Source organism: Coloeus monedula, assembly GCF_965178545.1.
Source record: "Coloeus monedula genome assembly, chromosome: 5".
NCBI lineage: Eukaryota > Metazoa > Chordata > Aves > Passeriformes > Corvidae > Coloeus > Coloeus monedula.
In genome coordinates this window covers 51,051,435-51,076,426 of record NC_138785.1, presented here as the reverse complement: position 1 = coordinate 51,076,426, position 24,992 = coordinate 51,051,435, and the positions used below count along the sequence as shown (strand labels likewise).

Here is a 24,992-nt window from a genome sequence, read left to right as displayed (position 1 = left end):
ATGATTACTGATCAAAGATTTCAGAAACTTCTTTCAAAGATCCCGCTTTTTAACGTAGTACCGCTGATAGTACGAATCTTTAGGCACACGTGGCTTTGAAGCTGCGCGCTTTTTTTTTTTTTTTTTAAATTATTTTTTCCCTGTTTACATTATAGGGAATCAGTGACACTAGAACACAGGGACGCAACCTCGCACCGTTTTTGTGTGACACCACCGGGCTACCGCAGCACCGGGAACTGCGGAGCGCCTTGCCTGGGTCCTGTGACTCTACGATTCCAGTTTATATTGCTGATGCACAGCCCTAAGCCTCGCCAGGTTGCCGTGGAAATCCAGAGCCCTGGAAATCCAGTCGGCCTCCAGTGAGCAAACACTCCCCACACTGGGGCCGAAGCGCGCATGAATAGTGTTGCCGTTGCTGTCACCACACACAAGTGCTCCTGAATACACCCTACAGACGGGGCTGTCGTTGGGGCTGCTCTGCACAGCGGGGGAAGGGACCAGTGTCCTGCACAGCGGGGGAAGGGACCAGTGTCCTGCCCAGCGGGCTCGCCCCGCAGCCGGAGCGCCGCAATCACGCCCGGACATCTCCGCGTCGCCGCCCAGCGCCGTCGGGAGCGTCCCAGTCACCGCCTACATTGCCCGGCAGCCCCGCGGTTCGCGGGAAGTGGCGTCCGGCCGCATCCGGGAGTGCGGCTCCGCAGGAGCGTGTTCCGTGCCCGGTGTGGCGCTTGCGGTGGGTCGCGGCCGGGCCGGGAGCGGGAGCTCGGGAGGCGGCGGCTGCGGTCGTCCCTGTCCCACAAACTGAGGCGCTTCTCTCCCCGCAGGTGCGGCCATGGCGGACTCCACGCAGAACGGGCCCATGCCAGGCGGGGCCGGCGGCGGGGCCGTGGTAAGGAGCTCCCGGGCCTGAGGGGCCCGGGCCGGGCGCGGTGCTGCTCCGGCGGCGGGGGGGTCCTGCTGGGGTGGCAGCGAGGCACTGCGCGCCCGGGTGCGGGCAGGGGGAAGCCGCTCTCGCTTCGCGATTGAAAGCGTGCTATTAGTGTGCCGCCGCTCTTGAAAATGGCTCAGCTGAAAGTAATTCAGTGTGGTAGCATCTGTATTTCACAGAATCATAGAATATGCTGAGTTGAAAAGGACCCACAAGGATCATCGAGTCCAACTCGTGGCCCTGCACAGGACACCCCAGAAGTCACACCATGCGCCTGAAAGCATTGTCCAAACGCTTGAACTCAGACAGGCGTGGTACTTGATCCTGGGGAGCCAGTTCCACTGCCCAGCCACCCTCTGGGTGAAAAACCTTTTCCTGATAATCTAATCTGGCCTTGACACAGCTTCATGCCATTTCTGTTGTTATATTGTGCAACTAAGATACGAGATCATATTATAAAGATGCTTGTAGGTTTCTGGTCATTTCCATGGAGATGCACTAGGAATATAGAGGAGAAGAGAAATCTTCAAAAGCTGGTCCAAATTTAGAAAAAAAACGTAGCTCTTTCAGGTGGAAGGAAGCTGTTGTTTTGAGTCTGAGGCACATATAGCCAAAAGCATTCTGTGCTTCATGACAGCCTTTCTGGCGCTGGGGCTATAGCAGGACTGAGGAGGGCTGTAGTTAGGGAGAGCTCAACAACAGGAGAGGTGCAGGATTACTATGAAAATGTTTCTGCTTGTTCAAGGCCAGGAGTATGTAGGCCAAAACAATGCCACTTTCCTTGTAATGTAGTTTTGCTAACTTTACCTGACCCTGTATTTTTCCCCCTTGCTAAGAATTGTGGAGATTTAGCCCTACCTGTGTATTGTATTCTAAAAGAAACCTTGAAGCAGTCGATACAAAAGTCAGTCAGGTCTAGAAACCCTACATGGTAACATTTGTGAAGCTGACTGTTTAGTGAGGTGTGTTTGGATAGGAAAACTATTTTTCTAGAAGTTCTTATGACTGTATTTGATTGTATTGTACAAAGGAGCCTCTTGGTTCTGAGGAAGCCAAGCTATTTTTGATCTGGCTAGTAACATTGTATGAGCCAAGTATCACAGAACAAAAGAAAAGCTTTCTGCTTCAAGCTATAATTTGCTTATATTTGAGATTGGAGAAAGACTTGCAATTCAATATAGCTGGGAAGAATGTTCATTGTATGCAAATATTAAGATACTGACTTCTGTTGGGGCTGGTCTTTTTTTATTTTTCCTTTTTTTTCTTTTCCGATGTAGCAATTTCTGATGGCTAACAAGTTGGATACAGCAATGTGGATTTCCCGCTTGTTCACAGTCTACTGCTCAGCTTTATTTGTCCTGCCTCTTCTAGGGTATGTAGTGTAATATTGTAAAACAGCATTAAAATTTACAAACTAACTAGATTCCCTTTGCATAGAATTGTTTTTTCATGTAAGAGTAAATTGCTGTTACACAGCTTACTTGGATGCTTTTTGTCAGAACAGCTTACAGATTTTAGATTGGTTTAAAACACTTGTAGATGTGTTTGGAAAATGTGTTGAGCAAATGTAAAGTAGTGGTAAATGCATGTTTTTGTGTGTAAATGGAGTAATATATTGAGTTGTTTTACTTTAGGCACCTTCAGTAAAGTCAGTGTTAACCAGTTTTTGAGTTATTTTTTGGTAATAGTGGTTATGTACAATAATAGAAATAAATACTTTAGGTATTGTTCAGTTGTGATGCAATTCTCGAGGGTAGAAGACTTCTGAGCTTGGTTCACATGGTAACATCTCCTCTGATGATTTGCAGGTTGCATGAAGCAGCAAGCTTCTATCAGCGTGCCTTGCTGGCAAATGCTCTTACCAGTGCCCTCCGACTACACCAAAGGCTACCGCACTTCCAGCTTAGCAGGGCATTTCTGGCCCAGGCTTTGCTCGAGGACAGCTGCCATTACCTGTTGTACTCCCTTATCTTTGTGAATTCCTACCCTGTTACAAGTATCCTTTACTTGTGTCATCCTGCTAGTGTTTTTAAATATATTAGAAATCTGATTCTTTTAATCACCTTTGCCATTGTTTGAAAAACTAGTTTGAAATGTTTGCTATTCATAGAACATACTCTATGTAAAATATGAGAGGCTTATGTTGATTGATCCATATTCAGTTTAATCAGCGCTATAATTAGTGCACTGCATTCTCTGGCTGCTTAGATTTTCTTTTTTCAAGACTTAAGTTTGGTGGATTTTATGACCACTCTCCAGAGATATTTGGAGAAGTTGGTAATTTTCATTTATTGCCAGTACAGGGTTTATACATGACTTCTCACTGTAGCAGACATTCATCATGTAGAGAGATAATTATTCAGTAGTAACTTTCTCAGATAAGTTACTAAACCAATAAAATCTGCAAAAAATTTGCTCCTGTGGATTGTCAAAGGTGTCAAATGTTAGAGCTGACATTTCTTTATGCCACGCTATGTATGCTTAATGTCCTACTCCTAAAATCTTTCTGGCAGAGAAATGTCTACATTCTTGTTCTGTAAAATCTCAATGGCTGCCACCTGTGTGTTCTTTGGTAAAGAAATTAATTTTGTATCATCTTTTAACAAAAAATATGGCTACATGTATTTAAGAGGTTTTGAGTAGTAAGCTCACATGTGCCTTCTGTGCAGAAAAAACGCATTTCTTTTTTCAGTAGAAACACACTGGTGTGTAATGGTGTGTATTACACTTTTGCATATTTGCAGATAGCCTTATTTTGAAGTTAATAAAAAGGCATAGCAAAGAGATGTAAGAAGCAAAAGGAAGAGCTATAAATATAGATTTTAGACTTACACATATCTTCATCCAGTATAGGTCATTCCAGCCAAACTCTTGCAAAGAGCCATCGAGCTATGACTTGTGTAGTATAAAATCACAGAGAAATAAAGCACTTGTAAAGTCTGTAATTTTTCTTATGGCTTGCTTCAGTGAGTATTTTTCCAGTTCTGCTGTTCTCTCTGCTTCATGCTGCCACATACACAAAGAAGGTTCTTGATGTAAGTATGATATGTATATGTTACAATTAATACAGTTGGTATTCTTGGGGTTTATTAACAGGTTTAAGTTGCAGCTCTGGTTTGGTTTTCTTTGGTTTCACTAGAGGAATTAGAGTGAAACTGTAGTATAGAATCTCAGCACAGAGAATTTGAGAAGACGTTTCTGGGTTGGTTGGGTTTGGTGGTTTGTTTTTTTATTTTTTCCCCTTCTGTGGGATGATATGTTGGAGTTGACACTAATTATTTTTCTTCAAATGCTTTTCTTTGAGGGAAACAAAAGCTGTGGAACAGTTAAGTTGAAACTTTAGATGTGTCTTTTTCAAGCTAAACCATATCCTGAGAATTTTATTTTTCTATTTCAGTAGTAAAGTAACAAACTAAAGGGTGAGACTAGCAAGCAAAATACTAGCCAGTTGGACTTGATGCTCAATGCACTGCCTTGTGCATTTCAATGTAACTCCAGGCTTTGGTGTTCCTAACCGGGCTGTCTTGCTACCGTGGGCACTTCCTCCTAGTGGACTGAACAAGGCTCGTAGCCATCTCTGTGCAGTTGAACCTAAAATGGGCGGATGAGGGAATTGCAACACCTGATGCTTTTAATTGAATTCTGTAAATTACGGAGTTCCAAGCCTGCAGTAGTTTTCCTTAGGATACTGATCTCAATACTGATGAAGTCTTAAAATGGGTGATATAAATGGGTGGTAAATGACAATTGTTTGTATTTTGTTTTCTCTGTTCTAATGAAGATAGGTGTGTAAATCTTGTTTTCTTATTTAAAGGCACGAAGTTCAAATAGTTTGCCCTTTTTGAGAAATCTCTTAGAGAAACTGGATGCTAATCAACAGAATATTCTAAAATTCATTGCTTGCAATGAAATTTTCCTGATGCCAGCTACAGTTTTTATGCTCTTCAGGTAAGAATTATGATAAATATTTAAATAATTAGCAACTTGCTACACAAGACTACTTTTTGCAAATGAGTTCTCTGTGGATCATAGTACTCCATTTGTATGGTTCTGCCTGACCAAGGCTTGAATTTCAAGTAAAATTTAGTTGATTCCTAGGCTTCTTAAGTTGGTGCATCCTGACATCAAAAAACATTCATTGTGATGCAACTGAGCACCAGAAACCCTTCCCTTTCATAGTGTGGGTGATGAGTCACATGGAAGTTTTTCAGGCTTGAAACTTGAATTCGCCTACATTTCTGTCAGTATATTGTTCAGTAAGTTTAATTTTGGTTAGTTTAATACAATATTAAGATTTTCAGCTTCACTGAAAATGAACTCTTATTTTTTAAAATTAGATTCCTGAAATTTAAATGGCATGGAGTTTCATTATGCAAAAACTGTGCAAGCAGGAGCAGGTTGCATTCTCTCCTATGATGCTTCTGAGCAATGACCCTTCTGGGTTTTTTTTATTCCATTTGGTTTTGCCTGCTGTGCAGCCTGTTGAATTCATTTTAGGGATCTAGAACATACTGGAATCCTACTGAAGTTGTATAGGCATAATGACCTGCCAGTCTCTGAAGTTTGGGTCATCGCCTTTTAGTATTTGGAGGGGGAATACAGCCTTTGTTCTCTACAAGGTATAGCATACTGAGAGCATTTATCTTGAGCGGTCTCATAACCAGTAGAAGGGAGGCTTTATCTTCCTGGAAGTGGATAGGATGCATAATTTGTCTTTATCTTTTGTTATATCTGCTGAACATTTCAATGCTTCAGCCCTCAAGGATTGCATTTCATCTAAGACCACTTACCAGCTGACAGATACACTCTATCCAGTATCTGAAACTTTCAAGTGCTTTGAACTTAGTATAGCTTTTTTTTTTCTTTTGCCTCTCTGTGGAGAATGTAATATGAGAAATATTGCTACTTGGTATGTCATCTAGCAGATACTGAAACTTGTAAAAAATCATATGCCAAATTTTAAAATAATTTAATTGTTAAATGCAGCTATTGCGAGATCCTGTTCTTTAAATGTTGTAGCATATTAAATTGTTTGTCAATACTGTACAGGTTTCAAGATTTCCTCTTTTGTCCCTCCTGTAGCTCACTTTCACTTTATATTTTTCTTCTGGGTAAAGATGCTGCTAATACTTGAAGGAGTTCTACTTCCTGGAGCCATCATGTTTAAATTCAAACAGAATTTTTATATAATATATTTAAAGTCACTAAAGTGATTTTAAATACATGCCCTAAGTCACTAAAACTTAGGGCATTTCTGTGCTTTGCTGTGTATGGTTTGTGTGCTGCGTTTTCACAGTTTCACAGCACAGCCATTTGAAACAGCAGTTTTGTGAAATACCAAAACCTAATTTCACTGTAAGTGAAATAACTGGGTATTAGCTTGGCATTAAAGTCGCATTATACGTCTGTAATTGTCTGCAGTGTGTTCTAGAAGTTTTGCAAAAGATGCTAGAAATATGGCCCAGATATTCAAAGTGAAAAGGCTCACTGTAACTGGACTACTTGTGTCAGCCAGTTTTTGTGCTTGACCAACACACGTTTTCTTGCTGCGGAACACATCCACCACCATTCCTGTGATTCTTTGCACAACACCAGAAATGAGGCATATAAAAACACTTCATAAATATAAAATCAATACAAGAACAGCACTTCTTTAACTGCTTCATTGAGCACTTTCATTCTGTAATGGAAGCTTCTGTATTTGTAAGTATATGGTTATATACATTTTCTTGTCAGGTCTAGATTTTCTGAACCAATGTGACCCAAATCTAGCTTTTCTTTGAGCCCAAGTAGTTTGCTTGCTTTTCTTAGAAAAAATCCTGGTATTGGTGTTTTGTTTTGGGGGGGTTTTTTGTCACTAGTAATCTCTACTGAACTATTCTCTTTCAGTGGACAAGGGAGTCTGCTCCAGCCATTCATTTACTATAGGTTTCTTACATTACGCTACTCTTCTCGGCGAAATCCATACTGTCGGTAAGTACTAAATTGATTTTGGAAGTTAGTGTTTAACTGCATAGTGCTTAGGCATTCAGAAACTTTTCATTCTAAAATGAATGCAGAACTCATAATACTACATCTGCAAATGGCAATTATAGAATGTGAAATACACCTGGATGTTAAATAAATCCCTGGCTGGTTAAAGGTTAGATTTTTTTGCGTAAGTGGTCAGAAAGGTACCACTATTCTTGAATGGGAGCTTTCAGAACGTGCTTGTGTAATTAAAAGTACACTTTGGAAGAAGAAGGTCTTTCTTTTCAGAAAGATATCCTTATTTTTAGATCCTAGGTACATATGAGGCTAAGCCCATATATAAATAGGCACTTGAAAACTTGTGTAGTACTGGAAAAGAGAGAAGTTTTATTTTGAGAAAAAAATGCTGTGGATGATCTTAAACATGTTCGTTACCTTCTGTAGTTGAATTCATAAATAAAGCTAATTATATTTTAAATAGGACCTTATTGATTATGAAGTTGGTCAAGCCAATATTGTTGCTTTAGACTTTGAAATCATAAATATTTCTATGAGCGTTTTCTCAGGTGAGTGCTTTCTCAGGAGTTTTCTTATGACCATTACATAGCATAAGGTTTTGTGAACATACTTTCCAGTCTACTTGATCAGAAAATGGCTTGCTGAAGTGCCGAGAAAGTGGCTTTGGCTGCCATGGTATGCAAGGACAGGTCTGAGAATCTTAAGCTTAATTGTCTTCTATTGCCTATTTTTGCAAGAAATCAATTGTTCCATCCTACTACATATATTTATTTTTAACTAACACCAACAACATTGATGAAGTTGCTTTACTACTTTGGTATCTAAAAATAATTTAAGCTGTGCAATACTAAAATTGACTTTCAGTAGAACTAGTTTATCCAAAATGTTCTGCTGTCATTTTTTTTGTTTTAAGGGAAACTGTTGATGTGGGTTTTATTTCTCATGCCTGTCGTCTTCTAGTTGCTTCTGCAGTGCAGGATTCTTGCATATTGGGAAGAAGTAGCACAAACACTTAATTGCCTCCCAACTCCTTACACTATTTGTGATAAAGCATTATTATTTTTTCTCTTTTTTATAGTGCTTTTTATAGTCTTTATAGTATTTCTTTTTTTTTTCCTTTTGTTTTTTTGCTTGAAGGTGGAGTTTCTCTGTTGTCTCTACTTCAGTAGCTTCCAGTCGAGGATGGATATAGAGTTAGTTAAAATGTTAATGTTTAAAAATCAAGAATTCTGATGCTCTTGAAGATCCTGCAGCACTGAATTGGTCCAAAGAATTTAACTTAAAATGTCTCTGTGTGTGTGTATGTGTGATGTTGAGAAAGGAAGTGAATTAAAAAGATATATGTAGATAATACTTCTGAAAAATGCTGTAGGATTTTAAAACTGTCTTTAAATCTGATTTTTCAGGACTCTCTTCACCGAGCTCAGGATTGTTGTTGAACACTTAATAATGAAGCCCTCGTGCCCTGTTTTTATAAGAAGACTGTGCCTCAGCGGCATTTCCTTTATAAGCAGATTGGCACCAACTGTTGCATAGCCAAATTCAGGCACTTGTGTTTTGTGAACATTTGAGCAGCTGGCACTTCTGCTGATGATTGGAAATTCCTGGTTTTACACTGGTCTCACTCCAGGCTGTATAAGAATACATATATGCTTTTCTTGGAGATAATACGAAATTTAGCATATCAAAAACAAACAATAGAAACTTAAAATTACTGTGCTGTATTGTTAATTGATAAAAAAGTAGCTGCATCCTACCTAGAACGTGCCCAATCATACAAGTTTGTTGTTTTGCTTTATTTTTTAAATCAAGGATTGTTTGAGATTGATGGAAACTTCTTGTAAGAGATCTGTGCTCACTAGGTTTATGTTAGTTGGAACTAACTTTAGCTACTTTAGGATGTCTCCAGTGGATAGCAGTTGATACACATACCTATGCAGTACACTTTGGACAGTATACTTCTGCTTACAAAATGTATATGTAGAACTATTTTGTCCAATTTACTATACTCAGTGTAGAAATACAGCCCACTTTGAAGTTAACACAAGGGAAGAAAATCTATCAAGCTGACAGAGATAACACTTTTTGTGAAGGAGAGGCTATTTTTATTAATAATACTTAAAAAGAACTCTCCCACATTTCTACCTTGTGACATAATCTTACCTTACTCTGTTGGAAGAAATACCAAGACTGATCACAGAAAACTGTGCAGTTTTCTTGTCGTAACAAGTTGTTTTACCAAGCCAAACTGTTGACCTGTAGGATTTTCAAAGATGCAATGCTTAAACTTTAACCATGTCTCAAATGAACTGATCAATGTAAATGAAGTAACTTTCGCAGAGTCATTGCAGATTGGTTCTTGTGTCCACACAAATGTGAGACCGCAGTAATTCAAGCTTTTTAGAAAATTAATCTGTAGTTAGCTCTATATAAATTGTTATTCCAGTTTCTGAGACCCTCATTGTGATGGGAAATTTGCATAAAGAATTGTACCTGTTTAGGCAGCTTCTGAAACAAATGGGTGTAGGATTTCTTGGCATAAATCCATCTGATGACTATGGAAGTGAATATTAAATTAAATGCATAGATTAATTACATTGATGATGCATTCACCCAGCAGCTGAAGGGTAGGTTATGAAAAAATAATGCTATCTGTCTGAACACAACTTCTTTCCAGAAATTCAAGGCAAAATATTTGCCAGATTTTCTGTAGTTAGTGTTAGTATTCTAACTGCGTAAAGTTAAGGGGCTTTCATTGGCCTTTTGTAAACTTCTGTAGTACTGAACTTAACTATTCTTCCATGGTCAGAGAAACCTTACGTGAAACTCTTTCAAAAACAGTCTTGAAGCAAAGTATTTTCCTGTTAACTGTTGAGTTATTTTGATTGTGATGTGAATATCATTCTGACTTTCCAGTTGTATTAGTTTTTAGATCAGAGCCATGTATTTATAAACTTACTTCATTTTTTTTCTCAACCTCTTGGTACTGTTGAACCAGTTGGTAATTGAATATGATATTCTTTGACTACTTGTCTTGCTCTCTGAACATTATTAGCTATTTATAGAATACTTGCACACTGCAGAAGCAACTGCATGCAGTTAATGCTCTACAGCTGCTAAAGACTTGCAATGAGATTGATTATATGTATATCCTGTAATTTGAGGATTTTATAAAAACTAAAATTTCTACTGCAATAAAAGGAGTGTTAAATGTAACTTGCTAGGCTTTTCAGGCTCATTGTCTCTCTTAACACAACTTACTGATGCTTGAACCTGGAAGTTGAGCAGAATGCTGTCCTGTGTGTATGTGTGCATGTTCTTATATTCCCAGTGCTGCTCCTGAATTGGGATATAATGTCTTGTGCATTTCTAAATTATTTTATAGGGAATTTTTGCCTTCTGAGGTGCAAAAATTTATGACCCTTTCCTTCAAAATCTAACCCAAGAATGAGCACTGCAACAATGGTATCTAATCAGAGAAAAAAATCCAGACTTACTTATTACCATTTCAGTTCCTCAGCATGATTCTAGACCCTCTGTCATGTTGCATGATGTGTTTTTGAATGGTGACATCAGACTCTCTTCAGCTGTTTGCACCACTGCGATTTGAAAATTAATTTGGTCATCTAAGTTGATCCCCCACACTGGGAGTGGAAGGCAAATAAATCTGTAATTACTGTAAGCAAAACAACATATTACTTCTGAGCAAATTTTTGTGGTCTGACTGCTGTTAAGGTGCATTCTCCTGTTCCTTAATTGTATGATTTTATTAAATTAGAGACGAGTCTAAACTGGATCCAGTGTAATGCAGCTGTAACTGAAGGATGCTAAGTAGAGATCCAACTCAATGAATGCCAGAGAAGGATTAAAAGGAGTAAGTGAATGACAATGCTGTGGGTAAAGAGTTGGAAGACAGTGCTATGAAGTAGAACTTATGTGTGGATACTGAATTTAACTCTATTAAGTCTTGAAAATGGACCAAGAGGAGGAAATTTCATAAATGGGATTTGATTTGATTTGGCCAGTAGTATATTCTTGACTTTGTGAGGAGTTGCTTGACAAATGAGCAGCTTGTGGCCTGGTAAAACTTACTTCTCTGATATGCCGAGAAAACATGGAACAATGTTGTAAGAATAATGTTCAAACCAAATAAATAGGGTAACTGACCTGGGCACTGCATCAACTTTGATTTTTACTGTAGCCTTTCAGCTGCCTAAGTGATAACACTGAATTTCCTCAATGCCAGCAAAAACATTCTGTCCTTGAGCCTGGTTCCTCACCACAGTTTGTGACTGTTTCTATTCTAATTATTAAATTAAACATAAAATTCTGGTTGTATCCTGATAGCTTCGGGTTTTTTTTGGTGAAGAGAGCTGTATGTTCATGCTGCTATGCTGTCAACAGCTACCTGTGGTGCAGAGGCTGTGACAGAAGTCTGTGATTGTAGAGAAATTTTGCAACTGACCATAAAGTGCCTGCCAACCCCAACCTGAAGCAGATGAGTTTTTGTATTATTGAAAGGTACCTAATGTGATAACTGTTTCCACTGGTATACATCACACTGCTCATTGCTTTTTGTCATCTTAGCTTTCATAGGTTAAGTGCTGTTGCATAGATTGTGTGGGTAGCCCAATCCCTTACTCTGTATAAGCTTTCTGTAGAAGTGATACTTCAATATAACACTTGTCTGTTTTCATCTGTAGGTAAGGTATCAGGAGCCATTGAGTCTGTTGGAGTAGCTAATGCCAGTTGGGATTTCTTACATAAAAGTAACTCACCAATATATCCATCCTCTCCTTTATTGCCTTTTATTTAATTTTATACATTTATTGTGATTTCTGTGCTGTCAGTTTTATGTTTTGCTCCTTTCTTTGATGGGTGTTTAAGTGGAGCAGTATCTGTTAATGTCTCAAGGATTTAAATAAAAATTATTATAATTATGAGTCACTATTTCTTCCAACAGTTTTTGAGCTGCTAACTATGTATTTGATAGTACTGTCCAAACAAATAACGTAGCCAGTTATTTTGTACAGTCTGTGTCAGACCCTTTTATTGTTAGGCACCTGTATTGCAACCTTTGCTGTACAGATGCTATGTTTATTAAGGAAGTTATTACCCATTTTACAGACAGGAATAGAGACATGGAAGGAAAGAGCGCTTGCCTGAGAGGATATAAGAGTTCTGGCAGAGCAGGAAATATAAAAAAGAGAGTTGGACAAGTGCCCAGAGGAAACTGGTTTGTTTCTACTCCACATATGACTTGTTAGTCCTGCTCCTAAAATTATACTAACTGTAGGCTTAAATACTTTAAAGGTACTGTACCTTACATTGCTCAGATTAAGGGTAAAGAAGACCATTGCGCTAGAACACCATGTTCTTTTAAAGTGGTGTCAAAAATTGATTTTCATGTGCAATGCTAGGTTTGGCCCTTGTATCATCATCTCTGACAAAAAATCATGCAGCAGAGTTAAGATCCCAAGCACTTAAGGTACTAGATGGTAGTAGGGTATGCTAATCTTTTTAAGTTGTCTATAATTTTTAATTGCTGTGGTACACCTATTTGTGGTTAAACTATATAGACACTGAAATTGGTTAGTGTATCTTTGTATTGTAACTTCTATAGTGCTATAATTTTCTTAAAGTCACAGGAACAGTCAGGCCTTGCTGTTTTAAATTGCCTTTTAAGGACAGAACCTCAAGCAATCCTTTATTTCAAAGACGGAAAGATATCAGTATGGATAATGTAATAGAATTTAATCTTAAATGTGAATTCAAAAATCTTTTTCATAAAAGCTCAGCATTACTTATTAACTTCTCTGCAGAAGCTAGCTCTGTGATAATGGCAGATGTTGTGCAGGTAAGGGAGTTTCATTGCTTAGTTCTGTGCCATCCAGCTGGTATAAACTTTTAAAATTAATTGAAAAATTCATCTTTTACTTGTATTCAAGGACTGAGGCACAAAATGCTAATGTAAGGGCTCAGAGGGGAAATACAGTTCTCCTGCATATTTGAGAAAATGTGAAGCCCTTTCAAGAAAATCTAATAAACATAATAATCGCAGGCTGCTGACACTAAGGAAAAAGCACCTCATTCGCTCTTTCTTTTATGCAGCGATTTACTGGTCCCTACTGATTTTCAAATTGGATCACTGCAGTAAATCATCCATACCAGTACCTGTGAAAGAAAGCACTGGGATCCATATTTGTTCAGTGCTGTGCTTAAATCAGCAAGAATGATAAATTTGATGGTATGAAATTGGAAATACCAAGGGCTTCTCTCAGTGAATGAGCAAGTATCTCCATTTGTAATTTATTGTGACCCTTCTTCACAGTATGTGCTTTGTATGTCAAGTATTTGTATTTCAAATACTTTGAAACAAATTAAATAGTTTTCTGTATTGATACCTATTGTTTTGTTGATGTTCTTGAAATCAGATTGTGTATTTTTTCTGGATTTTAACTATTACTAGTGTGTGTTGCAAAACAGCAGTTATTTAAGTTCCAATCTCTGAGTCAATTTGAGTTAGTGACCAACAGCTTTGTGTTAAATGTTCCAGGTGCATGTTGGGTGTTTGTTTTCTGTGTATGTGTTTAGCATAGTGCAGGATGCAGTGAGCTACTGCAGCACCTCATTTACTTTTTCTAGAGAAACAGGAAGATTAAGGTGTATATCAAAACAGAAAAAAGAGCTGATTCCTGTCTTTAATTCATTGGAACTATTCTGCTTTATATCTGGCATAGGTAATTCCAAGTCCTGTGGAAGAAAATCTACCTGTGTGCCCAGTTTACTGCCATGTTTTCAGTGCAGGTGTTAATAGAGAAAGTTGTACACCTGTGTTTTGGCAAAATTCCTGTCTTTTAATTTTAGAATAGGTTACTTTGTGACTATGATTACATCCTACTACCTAAGTAGGTGCCACTGCTGAACTGAAAATGAGTCGTGGTTACTGCTGAATTACCTGGAATTTTTGTCAGGATAATAATAATTTGTTTTGCAATTACTAAGCAAAATTGTGAACCACTGTTTTTAATAATGTGACCCTGTTATCCTCTTCTTGTGGGCTAGGTGTAGCTCATTGGTGATGGCACAGTTAGTAGCCGACTTCTGTTCAACCCAAGTGCCAATTAGATGGGCTTTATTCTACCACACCAGGCTACCACCATACAGCTGGGCTTTTGTAAAAGCAGTAGTATGGATTGTATTTTGAGGAGCCATGAAAGACTTTGTTCTTACTTTAAATTGATTTGAGTTCATCTCTATCACAGCTTCCATGTGTCTGCCCATGAAAACTTGCTTGTGAGGTGAGTGAAGTGTTGGAACAGTCCAGACTCTTGCCTGGCTTGGGGAAACTGCTTTCCTGGAACAAATGCAGATCATGGTATTTTCATTTGCTATATGTGTTCCTATGAATATTTGCTCATGTTCCTTTGCCAGTGTTAAAAGCAGGAGTATGCTAGATGAAGATGATGCATTAGTTAGTTGAGATATTTCACAGGAAAATTAAGCTGAAAATCAGAAACTGTAAAAGATGCAGGACTAGATTATTTGCAGGGTTTAAAGCAGTATCAACTGTAGTTTTCATGAAGGTGGAAATGCAATAGAAAAGGAAGGAAGAAGAATGGGGAGAAAAATAATGAGAACACAGAAAATCCCAGAATCATAGAATATGCTGAATTGGAAGGGACCAATCAGGATCGGCAAGTCCGACTCCTGGCCCTATGCAGGACACTCCAAGAGTCACACAGTTCTGTGATAAAAAGATGTCTGGAAATCCTGCTGGGTGCTCTCTTGCTTTCACAAACCCCAGTTCACCATTCATGGTTTTATGCCATCAGTATCCTCTGGATAGTACTTAAGTTTTCATGCTGTAAATTATGTATAATTTATTCTCCATAAAAATTAAAATACAATTGAAATAGCCACATTTTACAGGAGATGACAGTCTAATTTTGGTTTACTTAAAATAGAAAATAGCTGCAGTGGAATTATGTGTTCTGTATTATGTTTGAAGCTTCTGTAGTGAAACAGTAAAGAAAGAAATGCTCTGGGCTTGTTTTTTTTTTTTTCTTGGCAATCCGGGGGAAGACCTGATACGTACAACTCATGAGATTTTGTCCTGATGTATGTTTGCATAGAACAAGATATTTGTAACTTAGTATTTTAATATTTTTGGATTTAATTTTTTTTAATCTGGAAAAGATGACCAAACAGATGTCTGTGTATTACAATCCCTTTCAACATACTTTCTGCTATTACAACTTCAGTTAGGTTCTGACTAAAGCACAACAAAAATAATTGAAATAAATGAATCCTTTCAGTGTTAAAGTATAAATCAAAGCCATTAATGAAAAGTTTTTTGTAATGGCAGATGGAAATCCGAGGTTGACTTTCTGAATTTTCATATGTCTAGTGGCATTTTCAGTTGTGTAACTGTATAATACAGAGAAATATTGAAGCCTTAGAAAACTACAGGTACAGCAACAAGCATCAAGTTCAGCATGCATGTGTTTGAGCATCCAATGGCTCTATTCACATTTCTAATTATCTCATATTTTTTAACATCACTCTGAGGCAGAGGTAGGACATTCAGTTGCACCAGTGTGTATGTACTGTGAATGGATGTGTATGTATACTTACATCACTAGATACATGTCTAAATAAAATGTAATGCTTTGAGGGTTTTTCCTCCTTTTTGGAAGTGTTAATATACTTTGCACTTCATGATGAAACAGCCTCTTCCTGTCCTCTGGCGGCCTTCTCTCTTTGCAGAATGTTACACATTTGTAAGGGAAATAGTTGTTAAAGAAGTTTCTTGCACTGCACAGGTGCTTCTAATACACTGCCTTTATGCACTTCAAAAGTACTAATTGAGCTTATTTCACATTATTGTAATTTTTTTTTTCTTACAAGCAAAAGAATCAAGCTGCTTTTAAGCTGGTCCTTGCTTGGTTCATGTAAGAAATTATAGGACAAGTGGAGTAGCAAGAGACTGAACCTGATGATGCAAGAAGCTTCCTCCAGACCTGTGTTCTTATGCATGTCTGTATATTACTGTAAAGAATGAGTACTTTTTTCAGTATTTTATGTGTTATGTAACTAGTATTGTTTTTAAGAATTTTAAACTAGCTTTCTGCTTTTGGGTGAAGGCAAGTGCTGCTAACCTTAAGAGTTCTTTTTCCTTACTCAGAGGCTGGAAATTCTATTTAATTATATGATTTGTCCATTTGAAATGAAATGGAATTCTTCCTTCGTGTGCTAATTTTATTCCAAACTACTGACCTCTAGTGGCTGATTTGCAACTATGAAGCTAAAAGTTTTAGTAATGTAATGTGCTCGTCCTGAGTATTGGCTACAGGAAAATAACTTTCCGTTTAAATTTCTCAGGAGAATAATGCCTCTTCATGATTTATTGTCCTTTGGCAGTCACTATCTGCTGCTGCTGCTGCTGCTGGGGTTGAAATGGCTTGTTGAGCACTGCTGCCCGCAGTTCAAGAAACTGCAGATGACTGTCGATGTTTAGGTGAATGAACTGCATGTGAATAATTGAAAACACTTATCCTGAATAACTGAAAACATCCGTGTGCTGGAAATGAAAATATTTACTTTTAGTTTATGTAAATCTTTGACCCAATGACCATGAAATAGCTTTACAGACCTGTGTGACTCAGAGTGGTGTTATGCAGCTTCTGAAGATTCACCATTCTGTGCTTTGGAAGAGTCATTCTCCTCATGCACCTGCCCACCACAAAATATTGTCTCATTTTCTGTGAATTTAAATGTTTTGCCTGAAAAACTTAGAGGTTATTTGGTATCACTGGACACTTCATTTATTCACATATTTTTTGTACTACTGGTATGTAGCTGCTTGTGTTAACCGCATATGTGTCATAAAAGGTACAAAAATCAAAAGTCTTTCCCTTTTCCCTTTTTTCCTCTGTTACGCTCTGTGAGAGACCCACAAGGCAGGATATGGTGGGAATCCTAAAGAGTAATTTAAACTATGTTAAGTCAATACCATCAGCTCTTCCTGTGGATCTGGGGACATGGCAAGTCTCTCTCCACTGTATGAACTTGAATATTTAATGAATTTCAAATTTAAAAATATTCAAATTGGCTTTATATTACTTCATTTTTCATACAAGGAACACTAAAATCCTTCATTTCTTATTAGCCTTTACATATCACAGATTTCTTGCTAGGCAGTAATATTGCAGAATTTCATCATGATGGACTGTTGTAGCTTGAGTAATACAGTCAGTTACTGAGTTATTTTAAATAAACAGGAATAAGGAAAAAAGTTTTCAAAGGTCTCTATTTCAATCCAGTCACCTGGCTTTCTTGATCTGCAAGCAGTTCTATGTAAACTTTTCAAGTGTCTCCATAAACCAGGTTGTAGCCATAGTCCCTGTTCTTCCTGAAGACCTCGTAAGGCAACTTAACCTTATAATTTTTTATAGGCAAGGTAATATGCTGTATAAAAAAGGGTTCTAGAGTTTTTGCAAAAGGAGGCCTGAGGAAATGACTCTGACATGGTAGCAAGTCTCCCCCTTTTATGAGCGACATACCAAGATCTTTACACAATTGGTACATGAGTAACCTCTGTCCCCTAGACAGAGGTTGAAAAGGCACAAAAGCCCATGTACAAGCATGGTATATGGAAATAATATTTTCTTATCAGTTTAGCATTTAGCAACTTGAATGTGAATGAGACTTTTTTTTTCCTAGGTTGATTTTATGAAATACAGGCTTAAAGTAGTCATTGAATAACCCTCATTCAAAATTAAACCTCAGAATGCAATTCCAGCTGTATTGATTGAAAACAAGATCTCACAGATTTGCTGTATATAGTACTCTTTGCCACAGAGAAAAAGTTGTTAAATGCAGTTTGGATGTCCTGAAATACCATATCATTTAGGATTTTTCTCTGTTCATTGCTAGTGATTGATAACTCATAAATTGAGATGCTCATAAATACAGTTGATTTTTTTTCTTAGGATGCTGCAGCTGCATGCCAGGAGTCTTGGTAATTCATTATCAATTGCTTTATGTCCTTGGCTATTCCACACAGAATAGGCTGTTATTGACGCTCTTTTACTTGCTCTTTGTCTCCATCAGTTTTCAGTGTTTGCCAATATAAAGGGTCATGCACAGTAGCTGATTGTGTAAATCCTGGTTGATCACCACACTGTTGGTATCTATTAATTTGTCTATGCTATTCCAGTTTTATTATTTTCCTTCTTGTTTCATGTTTACAATACCAAAACCAGAGAAAGCAAATTCAGTAACCTTCAGATGGATAAAAGAATATTAAATAGTTAGTGGTTCCATTTGATTTTAGAGAGGAAATTATAAACCTAAACTTAGCATCTCTTCTAGAGTATAGCAATGAGTCTTCAGAAATTACAAATGTTTCAAGAATTTCTATATGCTTTCAAACATCTTTATGTAGGGGAAAAAAAAATAGGGAACTCTCAACCTCCTCTTTATTTTTGTTTTTACTTAGGCTGTTGCCAAAATAACCAGCAAAACATGTATCAGCTGCATGTTAGACTCCATCTGAAATTGGTGAAGTGACCTCACCTGTGCTACTTTACAACCTGCAGTCAGTTTAGTATTTAATTCCAGTGCTGTACATCTGGTACTTAATGACACAGCATCTGTTGCAATACTCCTGATTCATTTGGTATGGCTGCAGTTGTACTACTGGGAAGATGGGTGTTAATTATTCTGTGGAAGTATTTTACTTCAATCTGTCTCCCCTGGGCTTCTAGGAAAATTGTTTTGGCAATGTTACTAGGTAGCTGGTAAAGACGTGCCAGTAAACTTTGTTCAAAATGTAATTATGTATGTTAAAGACAGGCACTGTAATAACTCTCCTCAGTGATCAAATGCTTTGTGGATTATCAGGTACAATAATTATCCAAATTCCCTGTGAAGCAAACTTCTGGTGAGCTCCCATGTTCCTCCCAGTGTGCAAATGAAGGCAAGGAAGCCTGAGACTTTCTCAGTCATGTAAACCAATATCAAAGCTATACTGGAAAAAAACTTTTTAAATAAAAGAGTATAATACAGTGCCAGTGGGACTGATTACAGGCACGTGAGCCAGGCTGTAGGTGAGCAGGGCAGGAGGTGTCACAGCTGGGCACGGGCAACCCTTAAAACCCTAGAGCACAGGGTCAGCCACATGGCACTCTCCCTGGAGAAAGACATCATTTTAAATCCTATTTTAAGCACTGATCTGGGAAGGGCATTTTAGGTGATGGCTTAGGCTAGGGGGAGCACATTTTCATATAGAAATAATGCAAACAAATTCAGTGTACGTGCTTTAATGTTACCTATGTCCAGGGAAAGGCAATGAAGCTGGTTAAGGGTCTGGACCACAAGTCTTCTGGGAAGTGGCTGAGGGAGCTGGGGCTATTTATCCTGGAGAAAAGGACGCTCAGGGGAGACCATATCACTCTCTACAACTGCGTGAAAGGAGGCTGTAGCCAGGTGAAGTCAGCCTCTTCTGCCAGGTAAGTGACAGGACGAGAATCACAGAATAACGAGGTTGGAAGAGACTGCCAAGATGCAGTCTGAAGCTGCGCCAGGGAAAGCTTAGATTGGACATTAGGAAGAATTTCTCCATAGGAAGGGTCATTAGACATTGGAACAGGCTGCCCCGGGAAATGGTGGGAGTCACCATCCTGGAGGTGTTTAACGAAAGACTGCATGTGGCTCTTAGTGCCATGGTGTAGTTGACAAGCTGGTGTTCGGTCGTAGGCTGAACTCGATGATCTCAGAGATCTTTTCAACCTAATTATTTCTGTGACCCTATTGATAAAATGTCTAATGTGCTTTCACGTCTGCTAACAAATCTAACGCGCGTACCTTTGTTACACGTGCCCACCCGTACGCCCTCCACCAGGCACAGTAAAAGAGCAGCAGCTGCAGCCGAGGCGCTGCAGGCCCGGCGGCGGCAGCCGGGTCCCAGCCGCTTCCCAGCGCCAGCCCGGCGCGACGCCGCCCCTCTCCCCGGGCCAGGCGCAGGCGCGGCGGGCGGGGCGGGTGAGTCAGCGGCGGCCCCGCGGTGCCCCCACACATCCGGGTGCCGCGGCGCCGCCCATTGCCGGCCTCCGGCCACCGCTGCCGCCCGGGGCCAGCGGGGCTCCGCCGCAGCCGCGCCGGCCTCCGCCGATGCGAATCGCCGCCCGCCCGCCGGCCGCTGCCGAGCGGCCGCCGCCATGATGCCGGCCCTGGCCGCCCAGCGGCGGGGCTGCCGCGGCCTCTACCGCCTGTACCTGCGGTGCCAGGCGGCGCCGCGGCCCCGCGCCTGCCACGGTGAGTCCTGCGGGGGGCGGGCCGGTGCGCGGCGCCGGCCGAGGCTCGTAGGGAGCTGTGGCGGAGCTGCGCGCTCGCCTGGGGTATAGCGAGTGCCGGCGCTCGCAGGCGGTGGCGGCAGCCGGGCTCTCTCCCGGGGTGGTAGCACCGCTGCGGGCACCAGTGGGTCGGGACCCTCCGGGAGCGCCGGCTACTTTCTGAGGGTCGGCTTTAAAAAGAAGGAGAACGTGCAAGTGTTTTGCGAGCGCAGTGCCGGGCCGGGGTGTCCTCGGCCGGGCTGTGCCAGCCCCGTCTGACGTACAGCGGGCACGTCATGCTCCTGCCGTGGCCGAAGTTTGCAGTAATTACATAAAATGTAGCGCGGTCTTACGGGGTCTGTGTTGGTCCGCGGAGCGAGCCCCGGCTTCTCCTTTAGGCCGCAGATCTCATGGAATTTGAGTTCTGAGCGGTTTTCCCCCTTTTCGTGTAGTCACGGTTGAATTGCGGCAAATGCTCTTTTTCTTTAACTCTTTCTTGTGTGTGCATGGATTAGTAGGAAAAATGCCCTCTAAATGTGCTGATTAAGTTTCTCCTTTTCAATTGCTCCAGTATGACCAAAGCTTAGGAAACAACACTGCTCATCTTGTGCCGCGTATTTATTGTAGTGTTTGATAAATTCGTAATCAGTAAGTTCAGTGAACTGCGTTGCATATTAAAGGCTTTTGTCACGTTTGTGACTACAGTTAGTAAGAGCTGTCCTTTTTTGATGAAGTTTTCCTTCGGTAAGGTTCAGGTCGGTGCACACAGACATGCAGGTGTGCAGAAGACACACACACAAAAAAAGGAGAGCTGTTGAGGCTTTCGTGGAATTAATAGTGCTGTAAAATACTATCTTCTTTTTGTGAGAGGTATGTTATTAATAGTTAAGTGGTCGTGCTTTGTATGTCTTTATTTAGTGGCACCTCTTAATTATTTTTTTAAATGAATTTATTTTTTAGCGAGTACTTTCCAAAGGAGCCAGTTTCCCTGCTGCATTTCTGGTTGGAGGTGTTATTTACCCTCTCTACAAAAGTGTTGTGCTCCCTAAAAGAAACTGGTTGCTAATACGGATTGGTCTGTACTGCAACTCGGCTTTTGGCTAAGCTTTTGAAATTGAAGATTGCCTACCCAGGGTGGTTTCTCAATGGACTTTTTGCATATTTACCTTGTAATTTGTTTATTGTGAATGTTGCAAAATTTAGGACACTTCCCTATAAAATGTTTTGTGTAATGTTGTGTGCTTTTCTACATGATTTCTGTAGCAACTATATGATTTGCACACAGTTCAGTTTTTCTTCATGGGTAAGCTGTGATTTGTGCAGAGCGTGCACAGAGTTAAATGAAATGGCAACACTGGCTAATAGTTTTGTAGTGGTCTGTATTTGTTCTTTTATCAATATATGGTTTTTAAAGACTTTGAGGCAGTATGACTAGAATGGGACTTAATGTATCAGAAAGCCAATCTTGTCAAATAGATTTTTTTTTTTTTTTTTTTTAATTAACCCTTAAGATCATCCAGAGATCTCGGGAAAAATGCTTACTGTACTGTGGGAAAAACCCCCTAATGTTAGAATGAAATTTAAAAGTGGATGTTTGAAGGGAGGTAGTGAAAACATGCTATGTACTCTCATTTTGTAGTTCATAAACATGGCTAAGATAAGCACGGATCAGTACTTACAAGCTAACTTTCCATAACTTATGCTGGTAGAGCAGGACCTCTTTTCCTTCTTTATTCTTCCAAAATGGCTGCCTGAAACAGCTTTTGTTCTTCCCCTTGTTAGGATGGCAAGTTTCAATGAAAAGTGGGAGCCTGTCTTATATTCTACCATGCAGTCGCCTGCCTGTGCAGTTGATGAGTCAAGTGAGAGTTTATACCTCCAATGGTCAGAAGAAAGATCTTGGATCAGAAGATACAAATGGATCAGCCCGTGGAGAAACCCTGCATAAAGTTGAAACAGGTAGTACTAAGCTACAATGAGGAGTATGTATAAAAATGTAAAAGCTTAATATGTTTAGTGATAACATTTTTCTTTCAATTGTGTGATACTATGATTGCAGAATTCTTAGTATTTTTTGGTTGTGGGCATCTGTATAGAAAATTCAAATGCATAAGCAGGAAGGAGTGCTGAAATTTATTTCTTTGTCATTCTGATATTTTAAGGGTTTAAGTTTAGAGTAATCAGATTTAAAGTGGCGATGGAGAAAATGTGGATGTTGAAAGGGATTAAGTAATTTAAGAGGTAAGAAATGGAATATATTACTCAACTTTTGCCACTTTGCTTGCTTATTTGAATTTTTGGGTAGTATTTCAGGTATGTTGTGTCAAAGGAACTAATGATAAAGACTGAACTAGTGTCACTGTTGAACAGTGTGGCGTTTCAAGGCCAGACTATAAATGACGGGTAAAGAAGGTTGAGCTGTTTCATCTGCTAGAGCTTTCTAATCTGACAGTTGTTAGAACTGCAGCATTCACATTAAACATTTGATACAGGGTGCATAACCTGATCCTCCCTGCTGTTCTGTTGTTGATCTTGTGCTTGTTAGGTGCTCGTGAAATTTAGAACTGTCGTGTACTTGCTCCATTGTAGCATCCTCTATTTTTGATGCTTATTAACTCTGAGGCTGCACAGACACAGGCTGGAAGACTGTGCTTAAGAGATAACAGATGCTTTTCAGAATGAAAGCTCTCTTTCTGTATGCTTTTATGGGAGTGGTCTTTTAAAGAAAATTTCCTTTTCCTTATTGTCAGGATGGCAGATATTTGTTCCTTCTTTAGTAACTTGTAAATTCCTGGGGCTTGCAACAGTCTTTAAAAGCTAGGAACTGTAGCCAGCTAAGGGTATTACATTCTAATACTTGGAAGTACAAAGTGACTCTTAAACGTTGATCAGTCTTGAAGGTTATAGTCATATCAATCTCTACTTGTCTGAAAAACAGTGATTGTGAATTGAAGTATTCTGTGTCCTTTTTCCTCAATGATGCACTGTGATTTTGTTCAGTCTCTAAGCTGAGGTAGTAAACTTCGAAAGGGTACTTGATGTACGTAGATCTCTGTGTGTGGATATAATCTTAATATTTTTATGTCTTTCCCCCCCACCCCTGAAAGCTTGTGAACCAATCTTTTGTTAAGTAGTGTTTGTGATATTTATTTTAATGATAGAAATGGTTGTACATGTTTTTTGAAAAGAAGCTGCTACTCAAGTTTTTGCAAAACAGTCTTAGTGGAAGTTTTTTATCATGAATATTGATGGTCAGCTGCTTGGTATTTTAAACCACGTAAGAAAAGAAAGGACAGAAAAAACAAAGGGTTTTTTTCTTTTGTTTTCAAGTGAAAGGGATGACTGTTTAAGGAATACTAGTTAGTTATGGTGCAGCCTTATTTGCTGTGTAGTAAGATCAGCTTCAGAAATTTATAAATGTTATTTTTGCAAGAAAGTATCCTTGAATTGTTATTAGCTGTAGTTCTCAGTTGCTTTTAGGGCATTAACTAACTGCCTGATGGAAACATAGTTACATAGTCCAAGCTTCAAGAGAATCTGATCTTTGAATAATTTGAGTAGCATGTTAAGCTAGGAGTACCTCATTACTTAACACTAACCAGCTTGAAAAATCTTCATTGTTTTTAATATATCACTTTCAACAAGATAGTTTTAAATTTTGTTAATGATTATGAATGTGTGGCAAACCTCCAATGTTATAGAGTGGTAGGGCACAAAAGAGTGGATATGTTGGTTTGACATGTTAGAACCGTAAGTTTTTTGTTCTAAAAGCTATGTTGAGATGTATGAGATAAGGATGTGGTATTTGTTTGTATTTTCTAGTAGTACTTCTAAGTAGAAATCTCACTGAATTTACTCAAATTTATTGTTTTCCAAATATTAAGATTAATTTCACTATTGTAAATTATATTTTAATTTTTTTAATAGAATCATATCCACAAGTTTCAAAACCACCTAAAAGACTTTGTTTTCATTCCAGCTCCAGTTTGTTACACATGAGTTGTGGGTTTTAGTTTAAATATTCTGTGTTTTAGGGAGCTAACTTTTTGTAAATGAAGAAGCTTCCATCCCTTAAAATTGAATCCCAGCTTGGAAGCTCTGGAACACTCTAATACATAGCAGCCATAAGCTATATAGAATTAATTATATTTACTAACCTAAAATTTTGCATAAAATTTGTCCCAAACCATAAGTGCACTGTTAAAATATTTTTTTTTAATTTGGGATGCTTTCTGAAATATTTTGCAAATTGGTGTTCTTCTGCAAGCTGCTAGGAGTTTATTGATCAATACTATATTAAATGTTCACTTTTTTGTTTTGTTTTGCTTTGTTTCTGTCTTTTGAGAGTTTTAAATGTTGGAAATCTGGCAAAAAATTTTCTAATTGTCAGGGTGCAAAGCAATATTAAGATATATTCTAATGTTACGTCAGTCAAACTCTTTACTAAAAAGAAAAGTAGGTACTTCCATATTTACAGGGAGCTTTAATTTTGTTTTGCAGGACAAGATACAACCAACACAGGCCAAAACCAGTCTTCACCTAAACAGCCAATCCAAGTAAAAGGTAAAGGAGTACTTAGTGTATTGAAACTTTACTGCTGTATGCTAGTAGTCAAAAAAAAAAAAAAAAGAAGTGTAAGGAAACTCTGGCTCCTCTTCAATTGTGTAAACAAGTTATGTGAATAGCATTTTAATACACACTTGTGTGCCAGCTTTGTTTGGTACCTGTTTGTTTGAAAA

The 24,992-nt window shown here is 38.9% G+C and overlaps 2 protein-coding genes across 2 annotated transcripts in view; both read left to right on the top strand.

The window, feature by feature from the left end:
• Positions 1-664: 664 nt before the first annotated feature.
• On the top strand, positions 665-12,258 carry TMEM33 (transmembrane protein 33). Its single transcript, XM_082282682.1, has 8 exons — positions 665-733; positions 825-889; positions 2,206-2,300; positions 2,737-2,924; positions 3,896-3,963; positions 4,743-4,876; positions 6,818-6,901; positions 8,323-12,258. Exons 2-8 carry the CDS (start codon positions 833-835, stop codon positions 8,450-8,452), a joined length of 756 nt encoding a protein of 251 aa, XP_082138808.1. The 5' UTR covers positions 665-733; positions 825-832; the 3' UTR covers positions 8,453-12,258.
• Positions 12,259-20,041: 7,783 nt separating this feature from the next.
• Positions 20,042-24,992, top strand: part of SLC30A9 (solute carrier family 30 member 9) — a 36,181-nt gene continuing 31,230 nt past the window's right edge. The window contains exons 1-3 of the mRNA XM_082282096.1: positions 20,042-20,236; positions 22,036-22,212; positions 24,754-24,816. Coding sequence (XP_082138222.1) covers positions 20,140-20,236; positions 22,036-22,212; positions 24,754-24,816 — 337 coding nt within the window. The 5' untranslated portion in view covers positions 20,042-20,139. The remainder of the gene's footprint in view (positions 20,237-22,035; positions 22,213-24,753; positions 24,817-24,992) is intronic.

Excerpts from the sequence above, each read along its gene's own strand:
- TMEM33 (XM_082282682.1), top strand. The coding sequence starts at position 833 with ATGGCGGACTCCACGCAGAACGGGCCCATGCCAGGCGGGGCCGGCGGC. Across the intron at positions 2,925-3,895 it reads GAATTCCTACCCTGTTACAA|TGAGTATTTTTCCAGTTCTG; the intron begins GTATCCTTTACT and ends GGCTTGCTTCAG. Across the intron at positions 6,902-8,322 it reads CGGCGAAATCCATACTGTCG|GACTCTCTTCACCGAGCTCA; the intron begins GTAAGTACTAAA and ends CTGATTTTTCAG.